Source organism: Phodopus roborovskii, unplaced genomic scaffold (assembly GCF_943737965.1).
Source record: "Phodopus roborovskii unplaced genomic scaffold, PHOROB, whole genome shotgun sequence".
In the NCBI taxonomy this organism is placed as follows: domain Eukaryota; kingdom Metazoa; phylum Chordata; class Mammalia; order Rodentia; family Cricetidae; genus Phodopus; species Phodopus roborovskii.
The window spans coordinates 40,046,455-40,066,939 of NW_026125281.1; the positions used below are offsets into that span (position 1 = coordinate 40,046,455).

A 20,485-nucleotide genomic window follows, 5' to 3' on the forward strand; every position below is an offset into this window, starting at 1 on the left:
TGTCATTTGGGTAAGAGAACTTTCTGTGTAAGCTTGGAGGTTTGAGTATAAAAAGATGAGTGTGGTTGCACATGTGTGTAACCCCAGCATTGAGAGATGGAGACAGGTGAGTGTTGATTGTTCAGTGCGCCCACACCCCCACAAATGGTAATGTTCCAATTCACTGAAATCCCTCACTTCAAAGCAATAGGGCATTGATAGAGGAAGGTTAACTACCATTTTGGTCTGGTTGCTACATGTGTATGATATGTGCATAGGCATACTTATATGTATCCCCTTCACATCACATACACACACACACACACACACACACAAACACACACACAAATCATGAAACATACCAATTCTAAGAAAATAAATATAAACTGAAGAATAATATCAAAACTTAACTATGGTATACTATAGTTATAAAAATGCATGGCAAAATAAACTAGCTCAAAGAGGAGGCAGGAAGTATCAAAGAAGATAGAAGATAGAGTAATTGAGTGTGCTTGTGTTACACGTTTGTCCACTTAGGATTGACAATGATCATTGGTTTTAAATACATAGGGGTCAGTGCCAACTCTAACAATGCAGGTTCAGTGGTCTGATAAGTGGTCAGGAAAGAATGGGACATGGTTTTTACAGATAGTTCCTAAGAAGGTTCATTTTTTGATAAAAATAAAAGAAGAAAATAGTTTGAAAACTTCTCCAAGAAGAGAGCAGAGTTTGTACCTATTCCTCACACACCATCATTTCTAATTAAACGATATATTCTTAATGTGTTGTGGACAGGAAACAAAATAAGTTTGTGAGAATGGAAAACGACTTCAAATATCCCTCAAAAGTGAAACAAAACTGAGTTTCTATGTAACTTAGCTTGTTATCCAGAGTTGAGGGTGGGAAATGATTTTTAGTGTAAATAATGGTAAGTTCTTTCACAGCCAGGTGAGAAGAATTCCAATGACCTGCAAACAAATTTAACATATACAGTGCTTACTTCCAGAAAGTTCCTTTCATCAAAGCAGTTATACTGGAAGCACAGAATCAGGCACTTTGAGATGGAGGATCATGGTCATATATTATGAGAAATTAGGATCACATCATCACACAGAATGAGGAGAGTTTAATAATGGTGACATCATTGGCCACCATAAATTGTAGCACCTCTCCAGCCTCTTACTTGTGTTAAATTTGCTCCTAATCTGTAGTCCCAGACGTCATCACAGGAGACATGGAGTCAGCGATGGCTGTGGACCTAAATCCCTGGGTAGAATATGAATTCCGAGTGGTGGCCTCCAATCCAATTGGGACAGGTGATCCAAGCATTCCATCTCGAATGATCCGCACAAGCGAGGCAGGTAAGAACCATGGCAAGAAACTCCTGTTCTGTATACCTCTTGTCATCCCGAAAGCAAATTGAACCAATCATGATTGCTCCATGGACTTAACTTGTTTGATGCAGTTTCCTAGTATCCTGAGTTTGTTTCCTTTAAAGTAATCATTTTAGTTTTCTTCTTTCCAGCCATTCTTTGGTCACTGCTTCCATAAACAAAGGTTTATGAAATCTTTGATTTTCTCCCATCCTTAAACTTAAGTCCTCATGAAGTGGAGGCAATTACTCGTTTCTTCTAAGAAAAGCTATTAAATTCAGAACAGATTAACTCACCTTCACATTCCCTGTGATTGTTCTTGCCTTTAATTATACTCTACTTCTTTAGGCCCCTCTCTGCTGGCCTTCACCACCTAAACTGTATAAATTATACTCCGAAGAGACACCGCCCCTCCTTGACCTAGTGCTTTCTGGAAGTCTGTATGCATGAGCTACCCATTTGCTAAATACCTTAGAAAAATTAAGGGCTCTTCCAAATCTTCCAGAAGTTTGTCTAATTGGAAAAAAAAAAAAAGATCCAAATGAGCATATAAAAGAAACTCACTGCTTTTATGTAAAATTAAATCAAGATACCTTGCTATCACACAGAAGAACCCAAACAAAGGGGAGTAAAGATTAAGAGTCTGGAAGGTAGTTGTGTGTGTGTGTGTGTGTGTGTGTGTGTGTGTGTGTGTGTGTGTGTGTGAGGGTGTGTGTGTGTGGGAGGGTGTGAGTGTGTGTATGAGTCTGTGTGTGTGTTGTGTGCATGAGTCTGTGTGGGGGGGTGAGTGTACCTGTGTGAGTGTGTGAGTGTGTGTGTGAGTGTGAGTGTGTGTGTATGTGTGAGTGTGTGTGTGTGGGAGGGTGTGAGTGTGTGTATGAGTCTGTGTGTGTGTGTTGTGTGTATGAGTTTGTGTGTGGGGTAAGTGTACGTGTGTGAGTGTGTGAGTGTGTGTGTGTGTATGTGTGAGTGTGTGTGTGGGAGGGTGTGAGTGTGTGTATGAGTCTGTGTGTGTGTTGTGTGTGGGGGGTGAGTGTACCTGTGTGAGTGTGTGAGTGTGTGTGAGTGTGTGTGTGAGTGTGTGAGTGTGTGTGTATGTGTGAGTGTGTCTGGGGGAGGGTGTGAGTGTGTGTATGAGTCTGTGTGTGTGTGTTGTGTGTATGAGTTTGTGTGGGGGGTAAGTGTACGTGTGTGAGTGTGTGTGTGTGTGAGTGTGTGAGTGTGTGTGTATGTGTGAGTGTGTGTGTGTGTGTGTGTGTGTGTGTGTGTGTGATCTAACTTTTTGTTTTTGTTACTGTTCTGGGGATTGGGACAGGTTCTCATGTAACCCCAGCTGGTCTTGAACTTCCTGTGTAGCCAAGAATTACCTTGAACTCTTGTTCTTACTGCTTCCCTTGATAAGTGCCATGTCTTAAGTTCTACTTCATATTTCCCTATAAGAATCTATATTAACTTTGTAAAGAAGTAGACAATTTCAGAAATGCTATGTGTTTAAAGAAATAGTAATTCTATTCCTCCTCCTCTGATCTTTTCACATTGTATACACACACTGAATTATTGCACATATGTATAACAGAATACATAAGTAAACCATATATTAGGAAAAAACCCAGTGACACACACACACACACACACACACACACAGAAAAAAAAAAACACACATCAAATATTTGATGAGGGCAGTGTGAAAGTGATAAAGAAATAGGAGCAGAGCAGGTTTCAGATGTGAAGGAAGATAAGAACACTTTAATATTTTATCCTCAGTCATTACGTATGAGTATCAACAAGAGGATTACTAAAAGTGAAGATGTCTACTTCCTTCACAGTTCTTTATTTGAAATGTGAAATGATGTCAGAAGCTAGCATTCAACATATTAACATATTTCTTGGTTATTCTGTGTTCGTGTTTTGTTTTTATTCAGAGGGTATTTCTAGGCAGCACAGACTGGCCTGAAATATGCATACAATACATCCTGCCCTGAAATCCATAAATTACCTACCTCAGTCTTCTGAGTGCTGCAATTGCAGGCATTCCCCCCAATATAGCTATATGTACCATATTTTACAAGGAATAGTTTAAACAAAGAAAAGAAGCGAGAGAGGGAGTAGAGAGAGGGAGGAAAGGAAGACATAGCCAAACAATAGATGCTTAGCATTTTTTCCATCAAAGTAAAGCAATTTAAAAAAATACTCTAAATATGCTAGGAAAAGTTACCCACAAGAAAACTCAACTTTTCTGCCTTGCAACTTGCTTCTTCATTTTTTTTTTCTTTTTTGCTTCTTTTAAATTGTGTGACTTTCAAATTGAACTTTAATTGCTTGGTTGGATTCTCATGCATCCATAAAAATCAGCCATGTTGTCATTGTGCCCAGGTGTTCATTAACTAACATCACAACATGTTAGTCATTCTTCATCTTCTGAGCTCACTATGCAGATACTGAGATAATGGCCTACAATAGTACACAGGTGTATTTTCTAAAATCACTGCCTTACTTTACAAACTGTTAATTGTGTTTAATCACAGACAAAGATTACTGTGTAATTCAGCGGCTATCTAAAACTATATGTTTTGGGCTTAAACAAGTATGAACCTACTTGTGCTATTAAAAAACTGACAAGTTGTAGTGGCGCACGTTGGTAGGATTTGCTGAAGGAGGCAGAGGCAGGAGTTCTGAGGCCAGACTGGGCTACACGTGCCTTTAATCCCAGCACTCCAGAGGCAGAGGCAGGCAGATCTCTGCGAGTTCAAGACCAGCCTGGTCTACAGAGCTAGTTCAAGGACAGTCTCCAAAACAATACAGAGAAACCCTGTCTCAAACAAACAAGCAAACAAACAAACTGTTAGCAAACCACCAAGGCATTTTAAGTCAAACTGTGTTCAGATGATGCATTACAAAGATTTCACCCAGCTTTATAGCTGCCTCCATCATGAATTGCTGTCTCTACATTTTATCGCAACTATCTGCATACATGACACACTTTATTTCATTAAAGCCCTACAGGAGAGGAAAGAGATGGTATGAAAAGTACATGAAGAGCTTGCCTCTTACAGTGAGTTGGGGAAGGTGAGCGTTGCCTACTTTATGTGGCTTCTACTTGAATGTCAAATTCAGCTTGAGCTCCTAAAGGCATAGAACCAAGTGTTGAGTTTTGTAGCTGTTTCCTCAAGCAGCACAGATTAAAAGATATACCAATATCCTCAGCTAGCAGTCTCCAGTGACACACTGTGCCTCTGTTAAGTACCCATTTTATATTCCAAGATGAAATTGCTCTAATGGATCAACTGAACCTTAAATATGGACAGCTAAATTGAAGGAAAAAAATGTATCAACATTAGAACATTGAGATTATGAGAGATTATGCCTCTGTAAATCCCTCTTAATAAAATTTCTAAATTTCAAAGAATAAAAAATAAAAACTTGAGTGAAACATTTCTTTGTTAAATTTTCTCCTTTCCACATACCAAAAAGAAGTTATTTGCAATTTTTCTATAGAATAGATTTTGGTGTTTCTGGTCATTAAAGCACTTCCATGAAGATAATATAACTCACTATTTTGCATAATGAATGTACACCAACAAAACCTTTATACCCAAAATATATGGATTGGCATAAGAAGGTCAAAATAGCATAGTAAACATCTATTTTTGCTTTGGTGCTCATTTTTATTTATAGAGCAATTTCAATTTCCTTACAAGTTTTAATTAGATTATCCAGAAAGGGAGGGAGATATAAATAGATAACATGTTTAATTAATGAAATATGCTGCTCTCATCAAACTAACATGTAAATTTGGAATATAACAGTGTGAATGTTTTGTTAAAGATGTCACAAGAGATATGATTATAAAATAAGAAATGCATTTGAAAACATGAGAAGGTTGAAACAGTAAAACAAAATGAATACAATAGTTGTAATAGTTTCTTTTCTTAAGCCTCAATACTCTTGAAGTAGCACATTGGAAACCTCTGAAGAGTCAATAAAAAGTAGTCATGGCTAACTGTGTAACTTGTCATTCAGAAAATTTTGCATTCTTTGTCAAATAACAACCGTTATTTCTAAAGCATTTCATAGAGAGCTCAGTGTGTCTGTTTGTGTATATGTATATATATATGCACATATACACATGTGTTAAGTTTATCAACATACATGGCTTTAGATCTGAATTAATGCTCTATTGTATGATTTGCAGCTTATTAAACACAGGCAAGGCTGCCTAAGTCCATCTTATTCTCATTTGTCACATTAGGGAAATATCTTCCTGTTGCTTGGAGGATGGGAGGGTCAGGGAAAAGGATTTTCCCCTTTCAGGTCACAACTGTCATTGAGGGAAGTCTAGATAGAGACTTGAAGCAAAAACCCTGGAAGCAAATGCCTGCCGGCTAGCTCATAGGCTCAATTATAGTCTGATGCTAAACTAACTTGCATACACAATCCAGGACCAGAATCAATGGATGGCACCATGCAGAATGAACTGGACCCTCCTACAAAGAATAAGACAATACCCTTCAAAGATTCCCATTGGCCAATTTGATGTAGGCAATGCTTTCAATGCATCTCTTTTGTTGAATAGACGCAGAGTGTGTCATCTTGACAATTAGTGCTAATGCTAATGAGGACATGTTACAACCTACCTCTCTTGATCCTTGTATCATACAGGCAACACATATAAATAAATATTAGCACCTATGTTGTTATTATCGCTGTCATCATTAACTGGGTTAATATGGGACAAAATGGGAATTTTAGCAATGATGAACATGCAGTGTTCTCTCTTTGTATTGAGGATATGCTTTCAGCTAAACATCTCCTTCCCTAGCCTGCTAACCTTACATCACTACATTCTTCTTTTCACCTAGTACTGAGACTATAATGGGAATTTGATATTTTCACACAAAGTGACATTTTTCTTTGGTTTTTATAGCAAAACAGAAGGCTAAAGAAGCAAAGAACAGCAAGTATTATTGAATGAAAACCATGTATAAAATTGCTTATTTCAGAAATAGCTCTGTAGCTGCCGAGCACATTGAATTCTGTCCACTGTTACATTTTTTTACTCTGAAATGGAAAATGGGACGCAAACTTTTCTAGCCACACAACAAAATATATTATCTCTACATTTACTGAATCAATGTCCTTGCAGCTACATGTACCAAGTGGACATGCAGTCGAAAGCCTTTCCAAGATACATGCTTCCTATGTTGTGTTATCTCGTTTTCCTGTGCACAAAACAGACCAGACTACTTGAAAATTCAAACACGAAACAGCCTCATTCTCCGCCCACCACCTTTGATTGATGTGTATTGTCTACTTCCTTCTCCTGAGCCTCCTAATTTCACAGCCACTACTGGCAGCTCTCAGAGATCTTACTCATATTCCAGACCTTTCAGTTTTGTCTTATGTCACCTGTGGTGTAAGCAAGGCTGTCTGCGTGACCATGATTTTTAAGTGTCCATCAGAGCCTGGTGGGCTCATCTCTAGGTTCCATCTGAACCCAGGATGCATCTGAACACATGGGTGAAATGGTCAGATTGTACTAAAGAAGCACACAGGTGCACATGCGTGTACCCATCACATGGGCACAGACTACTGCTCCATATCCTCAGTCCCACCTACTTCTCTACTGGGTTCGAGGGAAGGCCCATTTTTATATATTTAAAGTCTTTTTTGATTTAAATAACATTTTTAATTCCACATACATCCCATTTTCTGCCTTTCCAGCCTAGCTCAGGTTTGACCCTGGGGAGTTGGGATCTATCTCTTTCTTCTTTCTGCTGCCTTTCTCACCCTGGAACTGCTATTCTGGCCAGCACTTCCCAATCACTAAAGCAGGGGCCATAGCTCTCCGTAGATGATGCCATCTCTGTCTGTATATACGATGCCATCTCATGCCCTCTCACTGGGTGATAGATGCTGCCATGACTTCTTTTGTCAACAAGCTTCCTCTTCTAATAAGGTTTGGGTTTTTGGAGGATATAGGAACTCTAGCGGGGTATGTTTCCACTAGGCCTAGTCAAGGTTTCCTTCCATGTCCTTTGCCTCCACTGTGACTGTCCACACACAACTGCTTGATAAGCCCTAGAAACAAGAAACATTCCACAAGCTCCTTGTACCTCTGATCAGGTATCTCGGGGTGGGATGGAGAGTTCTTGCACAAATCTCTGCAGCTCACTGTCTTATCTGTGGGGGAAGTCAGAAGCACTGAGGTCTCTACCGAGGCTGCTTTGCTGCTTTTTTATTTGATGGGAAAATGACCAATCTCTATTGGCAGTTGACCTTGGAGAGAAACCCCTGGGTCAAGCCAGAAAGGGAAATAAGACAGGAAGGCAAGGCTGGCTGCTCTGCTCCTTACAAGCCCCAGACTTGCCCCAGCATCTGAGATTGCATGGCTCACTAAAAGCAGAGAACAGACTCGGCTCATTTTTGATTACAGGCTCTTCGGCTGTACTTTATCTTCTAGACCCTGAAAACATGCACTTTCTGTTTTTTAGACTTGCATCTTCAGAAACCCTCCCTGCCCATGGTTGCTATTGAGAAAATCTGATTTCAGAGGTTAATAGAGGAGAAGGAATAAAATCCTGTTGTGATAAATACATATTCTCCTTCTATAGTAAAAAATAGCTTGAAGGTGTAAGTATACTAACACCATATAAGATAAGCCTGGATTAGTTTTCTCTGGAAGTCTGTGTATTGACATACTTGAATACATTGAATGCATTAAAACAAAGTTTTAATCCAATCCAAATAAGAGTTGGATTGAATTATTTATTGGGGACAATTAGAAAATACACAGTCGTCATACACTGCTGTGTACAACGGGCCCAGGTTGGAAGGGTATTTTAACACTTTAGTTTTCCTCCTCTGTCTTAAAGAAAATGTAATGTATTCTGCTGAAATAGTTGGTTAAATCTTAAAGAGAATTCCATAAGGCAACATTATGATTGCCTTTAAGCCAAAGAGTAATTTAATTATATAATGTAAAATAAATGGTCCCCAGTAAAATTAAAATAAGACAGAAATTATAACAAGTAACAGACCCCTAAAAACTAAATCTCAGTGATTAGAAAAATAAAGTATTATTATGTAGCAGATAGTAAAAAAAAAAAAAAAAAAAAAAAAAAAAAAATCCCTTAGGTCCAAGCCAATCCTTTCTCCAAAGCACAGTTTAGAAGCATGTCTCCCAGTTCAGAGATGGTTTGCAAGCCAATCTGCTGATTCTAACAAATGCCTTCCTAAAGGGAAACTATTCTTTAGCAAGCTGGTTATGGCTGCAAAGGTTTCAAAACAACAAGGAAGGTGAACTGCAAGATAAAGAACGAGCAGAAGTTATCAAAGGTGCAGGGTGATGAGAAGGTATCAACCATGAATGGATCTGAGAAGATTTCAAGCCAGGAGTGAGTCTGAAACTCCTGTTCCTAGCCTGAGCAATTGCAATACATTAGGTTCAGGCTTTGTGCTAAGCACTTCAACTTCTGTATAAGCTTTAATTGTCCCATGCAAGTAGTAGTCCTCTAATGGAGTGCTTCATCCCATTCCACAGATCAGAAAACAAAGCTAAGGAGCATTGAAAATAATCACAAGGTGGTCCACTGAGTAAATGGCAGGCCTTATGTTCTCACTCCAATCCTACTTCCAAAGTATGCCTCTTGTGTGTAATCCTCCTCTTCACAGTTCTCTTTCGTTTCTAAAAGGGGTGTTATTTAAATGTTTAATGGCACGTATGTATTTGTGTCTGTTTGTGAATGCCTACATGTGAATGAAGTTCCCCATGGGGGCCAGAGAGGCTATCGAATCTGCTAGACCTGGAGTGACAGGCAGCTATGAGCCACCAGATATGGGTGCTGAGAGCCGAACCCATTACCTTTGCAAGAGCGATAAGTGTGCATGATCTCCAAACCATCTCTCCAGGCTCTCTTCTCCTTGCCATTTCCTTTGTTTCTTTTTTTATAGCACACACATCAGCAGTTTTGATTCAATGACCACCCATTTTCTCCTCTTCCTTGTTGACCCTTAAAAATGAAGAAAATATGAGTTGAGATCAACAACAGTATTGCTGATTAACTGTGCCCCCGTATTTGTGATGACAATAGTTAGCGAGAAGGTTTAAACTAAGAAAAACACTACATTCCCTGGAATATTCTAGCAATTTCTTGTGAAAATCAAAAGGGGTATATTGCCCCAAATTCCAAGTAAATGCATGTTATGTCAAGACCAAAGGCATAGTTACTAAGGCAAAGCAGAGCCAAATACCCACAAAAACTGTATGATTTCAGGGCCACAAGTGTGAACTTACTCAACTTTCAGTATTATCATAGGTCTCAGCACTAGATGTCAAACTAGGTAATATTAATGCTAGTTCCAGGTTCTCTGACAAGTAATTGTGAGGATAACCTTTCCAAGTAGATGCTCCCTGAGTGTGGTGGCTCCTCTCTGTAATTCAAGGACTTTAAAGGTAGGTTCAGGTGAATTGGGAAGTCAAGGCCAGTCTCAGCCAAACAATAAGTTCAAGGCCAGCCAGGGCTAAATGAAAAACTGTTTTTTAAAAACCCTAAGCAGATATTGTTATTTTTAGAAGACAAGTTAGATGATAGATGGGAAGGCTGGTGCATATCTTCCTTCTGTCCCAGGACACAGTCATTCTTTGTACTCAACTGCCCTATTGGGAAGGACAAAAGCCAAGCTAACTCTTTAAGAAACACTGCTGGTATTTGATGTCTGTTTTAGGAGGCTCTTATTTTTAATCTTTCTACCAACTTGGCACAATTGATAATGATTAATGGGTACATGTATGTGCAGTGTACTTGAATTCTATTAGAAAAATGTCTTGAGGTGTGCCTCCTGACTCAACCTTTCCTTTGTAGCTATCCCCTACATTCTCCAGTATGCTGCCTCTCTGCTTCATACCTCACACCAGCTACTGGGATAACCACTTAGCGTCTTAATTACCACCACTTCCCATGGTCCCTTGCAAAGCCTTATTATTTAATGAACCATGTAAATACTGTAAGAGAAATTGGAGACTCGTTTTGTTTTTAGTTAAGTGGTGGTAATCATAATATGTTGTTCTAGCCTGCTTATACTAAGGTTGTGTACTAACCTTTGCTCATTCTGGATACTGCCAAGGATGATGCCACTGTTTAAGACAAAATAGCTCACATTTCAACATGCCAATTAAAACATGAACCAACTAAGCATTTGGGGCTGGTGTGTAAAGAAGTTTCAATTAGATGATCTATCCATGAAGGGTGATTGCTCACAAATAAACGCAGGAGAATTGGTTTCAGTGCTCAGCATGTGTATAAGCTTGATCCTCTGAGTTACTAAGTTCCTGATATTTATCAGTAGCTGGCTGAGGGAGAAAACCACCTCAATGCTTAAGTCAGGTTCTCACTAATTAAATTGAAGATAGATTTGGTTTTGAAAGTATATATTCCTCTGAAAGCATTTATGAGAGTTTGATTTTATGGATGTTATGCATCTAACAGGAGGTATAGAACTCTCCTACCAGAAGAGCTTTGGGAGATTAAGTCAAATATATTATTTCATAATTTATTATAAAGAAACATGATATAATTAAAATCAGCAAGCTCCACTATGGTGTGGCAGAGGTAATGACCGTGTGTCACCAACTTGAAAAGGAAATGCATGAGCATGAAAGCCCCCATCTCTGCATAAAATTAAGAAATGTAAGCCAAGCAGAATTAGAGGCTGCAGCATTGGATACCGACAGCAAAGCATAGGCCTCGGCTGCGGCTCTTAAGACCAGCGACTTCTGTCAGTTGGTCCCATTACATCTAATAAGCTTTTCATAATCCATACATATACATTATAGAAGTAATGTCTAAAATGCTGTCATAGGCCGCATTTGGATTGTGCATGTTTCTTTAAAAATCATGGTAGAGTGAGACAAAGAAGATCTTAGTTATTACATGACAATAGGTTAATTGTCTCAAAATGTCATGTTGGGCATCTTGATTTCAAAGCATAGCTCACCAAACAGGTTATGTATGGATGACTCTACCTGGAAATCACTCTTCCAGCAATGTGTTACTTTAGAAAAAGTTTTATTTTGCAGTCCATCTGGAGTCTAAGCCAGAAACTTAACCAAAAGCCACGGAAGAATGCTGCTTATTGTCTTTCTCCCCATGACTTGCTCAGCCTGCCTTTTTCATAGGCCAGCACAGCCTGCCAAGGTTGGAACCACCCACAATGGGCTTCCCCCACCTCCATACCAGTCATTACTCAAGATAATGCTCCACAGACTTGCCCACACGCCAATCTGATGGTGGAGCTTTTTCAACTGTGTTTTCTCTTCCTGTGAAACTCTAGCTTGTGTCACGGAAACAAGAAATGTACCAACACAGGCATGTATCATTTTACCGGTTCCGTTCTTTTAAGTCTCCTTTCTATCACTGGCAGGAAATAAGTAAATTTAAAGTCATATTCAATATCACAGTGGTTTTCTTAGGAAAAAAAATGCCCAGGTATATGGGTATGCCTTGTTACATTAGCAATAACTGTGATTTCCAATGACATATGTGCCCACTGAAGAGCCTACCATTCTCCAACAAATGGTTTCAAATCCAAGGTCACACAATGATCCCGGCTAAATTCCGTGGATGTCAGAAAGTGAAAATAATTTTTGAAAGGGAATTGTAGGGAGAATAAAGGTTAATAAAAGTATGCAGCAAACCAGAGTACATGGGATTATAATAATAAGAGTGAACTATATGTAAATATAAAACTGTCAAAAATTCAATAAAAGTTTTTAAAAACTCATTTTAATAAGTGATTTTCTTGCCATTAATATTAATTAGGACATATTGACTGTTTCAGAATTCTGTCCTACCTTCTTTATTGAATCACATGTGGTTTCTTTGTATGAAGGTAATAGCTATCTAATTCTAGATACTTCTGGGGGAAGCCATGGCAGTGAACTCTATAGATGAATATTAAATGAATGTGGCTATGCAAGAAAGCAATTGACAGCTGCTGAAATGCTACCACACTTTGTACAGTTTGGTGTTGGTAACTCTGCAAGTACTTGAACAAGAAAGGAATTACATCCAAAGAGAAAAGAAACCAAGAGCACTTAAATTGGAAATGCAACCGAATAAAAGTTATTGATTTTAATGTTTACAGGTTTTTCTTTGCCACTTCCCTAGTTCAAGAAGCATGCTTCCTTATTTTGCTTTCTAGCACTATACAAAATCTACTTAAGGTTTTTCGTAGCATGTAAAATATTGTATAACAATGTATATCAGCAATTAATAGCCTTTCATCCTAACAGGTAATGTACTGCAGTGAGTTTATTGTTTATTTGAATACCAATATCATTTTAAATACATGCTGGGTGCAAAGGAAAGAGTGCACAATTGTGAAGGCAGGCACAGAGTCTGGAAAGTGATTCATTTTAACATTTTTTTTCCTCTGTTAACAACACTTCATTTAGAAATGTTCCCATCCAGCTGCAGATTTCTCAGTTTGAAGCAGGAAAGGGGAAATTTATTCCTCTGACACATTTATTCTTTTAATCGTTATTCATTTGTAAAACTTGCACTGAGTGACTGAGTGTTTGCAGTGGCAGAAAGATTGATTTTGGCAGTTGTTTTTAATGCTTATCCATTTAAATAGATCCTCACACAGTGGCATTATGGGTACGTTTTCCTTAAACTGGAGATCCTTGAGATATTGCAAGTGTGGACCTGCGGATTTTTCCAGAGCCTTTGTAGACTCCAACATGATAAAAATTCAACAGTGGCAAAGAGGAGAAGAGAGAGGCATTTAAAAAGTAAAATTTACCCAACTATTAGTAAATACCCTTAGCTCTGCTGCTAATTATGGCAATCAAGTTGGTCCAGAGAGCAAGGTATCTATTACATAATTTTGTCTCAATATTTAATGTGAAGATTCTAACTTAAGGCAACTGTCTGACTCATTTTAGTACTCAACAAAATCTAAGTAGGGTGACAATGGCCAAAGGAAACCACAAGTGTTTTCATTCTGTTAAGCCTCCGTGCATTTTTATCCACAGTCCCAAAGACAGCACCCAGTAACGTGAGTGGAAGGAGCGGAAGAAGGCACGAACTGGTTATCGCCTGGGAGGTAAAAATAATTCCTTTGCAATTATCGCAAGAGGTTGTTTGCTTGGAAACTAGGGCTCTGCACAGAGCCTCTGCCCTGGTATAAGGCTGGGAGTTTCTGTTTGAAGGAAGTAACAGTCTGAAGATCTGCTACTCAGAGGAATGTGGACTAGGTAAATCCTTCTCCTCCTCAGCCCAGGTCCCAGGTGACCTTTGCTAAGTCCTTGATGTGCTTGCTATGGTACAGGCTCTCTCAGAATGAAGCTTGACTAATTCAAGCATGCCCCTGGTAAATTACTATGGTGACTTAGGTTAAACCCATGAGACAGGAAGTATGTCACCACACTAAGTACATGGTCCTGTGACTGGTTTACCTCAATTCACAATGAAATCCTATTGTGAGTGAAAGCTTCCTAATTTAACAGCCTAACACGGAGTCAATGATCTACTGCCTTCTCTGACAATCAGAGGAGGGATCAAAATTCTCGAGTTTGAGTCACATTGCAGAACATGCCATGCAATCTCCAAATACCTTTTGACAATAAAAAGAATGAGAATAGAATAAGGGTAAAGAATACACTTTTCAGGGAAGGTAATTTCCAGGCTATCATGTAATCTCATTATAAAATGTATCTATGCAGCTAAAGAACTCCACCCTAACCACAAAAATATGGGTCACATTTGTTGTAGAAATGGGATAGTCTTAGAAAGCAGTGAAAATATATGTGCAAGCATGTGGCTTCCAGCAATGAATTGTCTGTAATATTCTTCTATCCATTCCTCTCATAAATAAAACGTTATGCCATGCGCTAATATTTCTATAGAGGTATTTATTTCCCCACATCTGACCCCCATTGACCCTCTCCTATGGCCTTGACTTAATAGACTTAATAGACTTTGCTCTACTCAGTACACAGTTTTATCTTTAAATCACAATTCAAGCTTTAGAAATTAACTCACAATTACTGGATATCTAGAAGGCATCATATGCTCTGCTAGGAAGTGGTAAGTGGCTGGTGACTTCCCTCCACTCCCTTGCCAGTACAGTTACTTCTATCTGTAATAAGCAATTGAAACCTTTGAATAAATTTAAATGCAAGTCATGTGTAGTATGAGAAATTGTTTTTAAAACATATGTAACAGTTTAGAGTGGGGTTGTTTATTTGTTTGCACATTAGGAAAACATAGATAGAAAAGAACATCGGAAGATAGATTCATCTCTCTTTGACTTAATCTACTGAGTGTTCTGTAGAGCATTAACTAGAGATGAGAGAATCGCAACCCTACATCAAGACAGTTCTCCCTAGCATGCTCAGTTCTACAGTAGAGTCCAAAAATCATCAGCTCATATGCATGACTAATTGAAGTAAAGTTGTTCCACTTCAAGAGTTGCCAATACTCTGGTGTGTTTCCTTAGACACCAACTGATAGGATTCCATTTCTACCTTGTACCTTTGCAGCCAAAGCACACATGCAATCTTAGCTTCCAGCATATTAAAAAAGTTCTGAAACTCTTCTCTGTAGTTGGCTATAACTTTCGCAAAGCTAAGCATCAAAAGGAAGTTTCTCAGCCAGTTGTTTTGCTGCTTGTTAACTGTACTATCCTTCTTTAGCCAGTATCAGAAGAGTTTCAAAATGGGGAAGGCTTCGGCTACATAGTGGCATTCAGACCCAATGGAACCCGTGGCTGGAAGGAGAAGATGGTGACGTCTTCCGAAGCTTCTAAATTCATTTACAGAGATGAAAGTGTTCCCCCTCTCACGCCCTTTGAAGTCAAAGTTGGAGTTTATAACAACAAAGGTGATGGACCCTTCAGTCAGATTGTAGTCATCCGTTCAGCTGAGGGAGGTCAGTGTCTTTACCACCATCTTCTTACATTTCTGTATTTTATTTTGATTTTCTAATGAGATGTTGTATGACTGTCTTAGAAAATACTGGTATGCCAATGTTTGAAAATCTCATTCATAATCCCGTTATATTTATTAAATATAGTCCTCGAAACCATTCCCAAAGTCATCTTTTTAACATATGTTGATTTGTGTTTTTTGTTCACTAATAATGTATGACCAACATGCTTCCATTGAGTGAATAATATCAGTAATCTATAGAATGTTGTTTTCTCTGGATATATTAGTGTGTGTGTGCGTGCGTGTGTGTGTGTGCTGAATCTAATTGAAGATTCCATTGACATATAACTGATAAATAATTATGTCTAACCATTGTGTAAACCACAGTACTGATAAAAAAGTCTCAGACACAGTTGTCTGTTAGAAATGGGTCCCTAAACAAAGGATAGTTTAGGCATCGTATGCTAATTAAGTGCACATCTCTCCATTAAATCCTTGATTTTTCTATAGCATGTGATCATCACATGTATGAGCTCAATTTATTCTTAAGCATCTAGATGGGGTAACATATAATAAGTAAGTGTGTACATTTGGCAGAAGAGGAAACTATAAACCTGTAGCTCTCTATAGGTGCGGTGGCTAAACCACAAGCCCAACTTCTGCTATCAACATCCTGTCTCTAATAAGCTTAGTTTAGATACAGAAGTGCAATTTTCTGAAAATTGCATGCATCTTAGCTTTCCGAAACCCTTAGCTTTTCTACTCAAGTGCTGAATTTCAATGGGTTCAGCCAACAAAATATAATAATAATAATAATAATAATAATAATAATAATAACAACAACTCAAAATACATTTCACAAGGGCAGAAGCTGTTTTGAATAGGCAAGGTCAATATTAACTGGGTCTGGGGCTCCTTTGATGCCCACATGTGTATCTTGAATAGCTCAAGAGAATTATCAACGTTTTCTATTATGTGCTTCCTATGAAGAAATAACTAAGATCATTTGAGTGTAGAAGAGCAAAGGTAGTATTGATTTACATAAGTATACTTTCTGATAAAAGCTGCCATACATCTTTGCAATAAAGAGCCAAGCTGTGAAGTGGAGCAAAATGTTACCCTGGCAAAGCAATGGCCAAGAAGGTGAGGGATCAAATGATAAACCGTAGGAGACCCTCTGAGATTTCCATGCAGTCAGTATTTCTGGTTGTGTTGGGTACAGCTCTGTCATGCATGCCTCCTGGATGTGTGTGTGTACGTGTGTGCGTGTGTGTGCGTGTAAGTGTGTGTGTGTGTGTGTGTGCGTGCATGGTATCTAATTTAATGTTTTAAGGAAAGTATGAGGGAATGATTTCAAGCCCCACAATCAGACCCAGATGCACGAGACCAGACAACAGCTTTGTGGAGTAATGAGAGTAAGTGGCACAGCTGTACAGCTGGACTTCCCACAGTAGTACAGGAATAAGTGTATGGTTTGGGACAGGAAAAGCAGCTCCACAGTTTAAGAGTGCATCTGCTTCTGACGAGAGCCCCAGCTCTGATGGCTCACAAACACTTCCTCTTCTGGTCTCCCAGTCACTGAACCCAAGCACATATACCCACACACCTTCACAGGAGCTCACAAATAATTAAAGGGGAAAGAAAATATTTTCTTTTTAAGTATGTGTCCCCATACAGTGTCTCACTAGGGATATAGACAGTAAATATTTCATATGTGACTTCTTACTCCTCAAAGCTATTTGTTAATGTGTATTTCACCAGAAAGTATGTATCAGTGTGGTTTTAAAGTTGCTTTAAACTGGCCCACGCACATGGCAGAAGAGCTCACGGTGAGTTCCAGAAATTTAAAAACTGCCTTGTAGGGTAACGCCAGGATTGCCTTTTAAGAAATCCAGTTTTATAAGTTCCTTGTCAACCTTAGCTTTGAATTTAAATTATAGCAGTCATCATGGGTTACTTTCACTTTTTTTTTTTTTTTTTTTAATTATTTGGACTGTGAGTCATTATACTTGGAATGGCTTACCTTTGGAGCTTTCTCTTTCAAGTTAGACAGGAAACATGCATATTTCCTTTCAAAGACACTGGGGTTGTTACTACAAAATATTTCATTGTATCACTTCATTTGTCAATGAAAATATGAAAGATACCAGTCCTGCAGTATGTACAACCTGCCGTTCTTCTGACTGCAAGTTGTAAACATGTACATTTGGAATTTTATCACTAATTACATTTACAAAGTTAGAATTTTTTGTGAAGCTTAAGGGTTTGCATCTTTAAATTGTATCAGTTAAAAGCAGATCAGGGATGAAGGAGCACATACCTTTGCCTACACCACAACTCAGTGATCACAGAAAGCTTATCCACCATTCTAGGATCTAACTTTCTTCCTTGATAGTGAAGCTTCTGAAGCAGAGTAGTTCCAGAATGTTCATAATATGAAAATTAAAATCCAACCCACTTGTTCTATATTCTGAAGTTTTCTTTAAGTAATTTTTCCAAAAAGACAATAACAACAGGTCAACTTTTACTATTCTACTTCAAAACCTTTACATTCCTATTATAGCCATCATTAAAACAGAAGAAATTCCATAGCTATTAATTACAGATTGGAAGATTTATTTATTTGTAATGTTCTACAGCTTTTTCTGGCATTTGGGGCGTTTGCCTCTTGAGGTGATTTGCATGACTTGTTTTTTACAAAGTTGAAGAACTCACTCCTCATTTGAGGGAACTGTTTTCCAGTTATCCCTTGAAAATAGAGCAACCAGTGCTCAAATTAAATCCCAGGGCTCAAAAGGTGCTATTCTCCAGATAGGCTCTTAGCTGAAACTGAGCTCAGTGGGATTTATATCAAGTCAGAAATTTATAAATTGGCACATTAGTTATAAAATACAAGGAATAATCGCCCATCTGTGCTGTGTGATCCATTTGGATTAGTGACTATAAAAGTTCAACGGCGCTGTCTTCATGGATTTTTTAACTAATAAAACCATAACCCTTCTCCCACAGAGTTTATTAGACTCCCCTTTGATTAATGCTGCTGCTACCTCTCCTGGGAAGTCAGATGTGCAATCAAAAGTACAAGCACATCCCCCCAAATCACTAGGAGGACTCCAGCTGCTGGGTCACTTAACACAACTGTGTCATCTAAATTCATGAGTATAATTCTGTCCTAAATTTTAATCTAACTGATACTGAAATCTATCAATCAGTGCGGCATCCACTACATATCCCCAGATTGGAGTGGAGGAGCTATCCACAGCCTATATCATACCCTAAGCAAGAGGAGGGAGTTTCAAGTCTTTGCCTACTAGAAAGAGTCTACTATACTTGCAAAGATATGATTGTGAGCTTTTATTAACTTGAGTGAAAAGTCACATCTGTAGGAATTGAGTTCCGATTCTCAGGACCCACATGAAAGGGCAGGCATGTTGACATACATGTCCTTGCAATTGTAACCCTGGGGAAACAGAGACAGGAGGATGCCTGGGGCTTACTGGTCAGGCAGTCTAGCCGATTGAGGAGCTTCAGGTTCAGTAAGAAGCCCTATCTCAACATGACGGGACTATAATATAGCTCTGCAGATAAAAGTGCTTCCAGTGCAAGCCTGGGGACCTGAGTCCTGCCCATATACCTGGGGATGTGCAGTCCAAACGTGGAAGGGCCAAACCAATCTAATGTCCATGTAAAAACACACTGACACATACCACGTACATATGCAGCGATGGCCACAATACAAGCATGAGGTGGAGAGTAATAGAAGACAGTATTCAGTGTCAACTTGGGGCTCCATAGCCATCCATATGAAACATACATACATTTAATCACATATGCTACAAACACATACACACAGAAAACAAAACTAACATACTTTCAAAAAAGCAACAGTAGATGTGGTGTATGCACAGCTGAGTGTGCCAAGAGCACCAGGGAAGTGTGTCCCGAGCCTGGACTCAAACACTCCCTTCACCATTTAGCAGCCTTGTGACAGCTTTCATAGTCCCTCTACCCCTCTATGAAAAGTAATTGCATAATATATAATAGTTTTGTTGGGTGTTTCAATACATGTCTGGAATTAACAACTCTTGGAACATAGTCAATTGTGACGACTTTGAGTTCTTTCCTTTATGGTGTTTAAGTTTAAGCATGTTATGTATCTGCTTAAGCACATTCTCCCATCCCTCTTAGAGTTTTTGGAGGCAATTGAACAGTAAAAGAATGAATTAAATTTGATTCCTTTAAATTCCCTTCTCTACCCCCAAAAATGGACCCTTCAGAAATTGAGAGTGAAGGGCAAGGGAGATGGTTCAGAAGCTAAATGGCTTGTGGCCAGAAAAGAGGACCAGAGTTCAAACTTCCAGAATCCACACAGAAGCTGATTAGGCCAGGCACCCTTGCTGCTTGGCTGCCCTTGGGATCATTGAAAGCAGATGGGGGGCATCCTGGAGCAAGGAGGCTGCAAGGCCAAGCTCTACCTGGAAGAGCAAGGTTAGAAACTGCTAGAGGCAAATGCCTGGTACCAACCTCAGGCCTTCATACATATACAGACACTGCACACATACATATGAGACAAAGGAAAGAAACTCTGAGCTGATTCTTCGTTGCCAAGTTTAAAACAAACAAAGAAAATTGTTTAGAGTGTCCCCCCGATGAGCACATTGGGAAGTGGCACTTTCAGAAGCAGCATTTGAATGAAGCCACCTTTTCCCAAGAAAAGCTAGACCTTTTTAATTTTGTAGGATATATTAGATTTGCTTGATTTGCTTGAACCCTGAAGCCCACTGGCCATGCTCCTGACTTGTGATCCAAGCAACAGTCTTAAAGTCTGTGGATGGTGTCTCTCCCTCTTGTGGCTTCACCACCCTTCCCAACAGGACAGGGGATCCCAGCCAAATGTTATTCTTGTTTGTACATGAACACTTTGTCAGTTCAACTAGCTCACAGCAGAGTGTTGGATAATCTGGATGAGACCATGAGACCATGCTTTTTCCCATGCTGAAATTGAGACTCGGGTCAGCATGGGTGGCCCACACTCATTCTGGTGATGTAGCTGTGTCCCACACATCAGTACCGCTCTGAAGTTAAAACATCTTCAAGTTTTTCTATAGAAATTGGAATTCTTGTTTGGAAAGTGGTTCCGAACCACCTCTGGTGTTCTTTTACAATCTCTAGTTTTTGTTTAAATTTCTATCTGAGACATATT

At 39.0% G+C, this 20,485-nt stretch overlaps 1 protein-coding gene across 1 annotated transcript in view; it reads left to right on the top strand.

Annotated features, from left to right (window-relative positions):
- Window positions 1-20,485, top strand: part of Cntn5 (contactin 5) — a 635,441-nt gene that overhangs the window by 578,334 nt on the left and 36,622 nt on the right. The window contains exons 16-18 of the mRNA XM_051199086.1: window positions 1,191-1,340; window positions 13,387-13,457; window positions 15,049-15,283. Of these exons, the coding sequence (XP_051055043.1) occupies window positions 1,191-1,340; window positions 13,387-13,457; window positions 15,049-15,283 (456 nt within the window). The remainder of the gene's footprint in view (window positions 1-1,190; window positions 1,341-13,386; window positions 13,458-15,048; window positions 15,284-20,485) is intronic.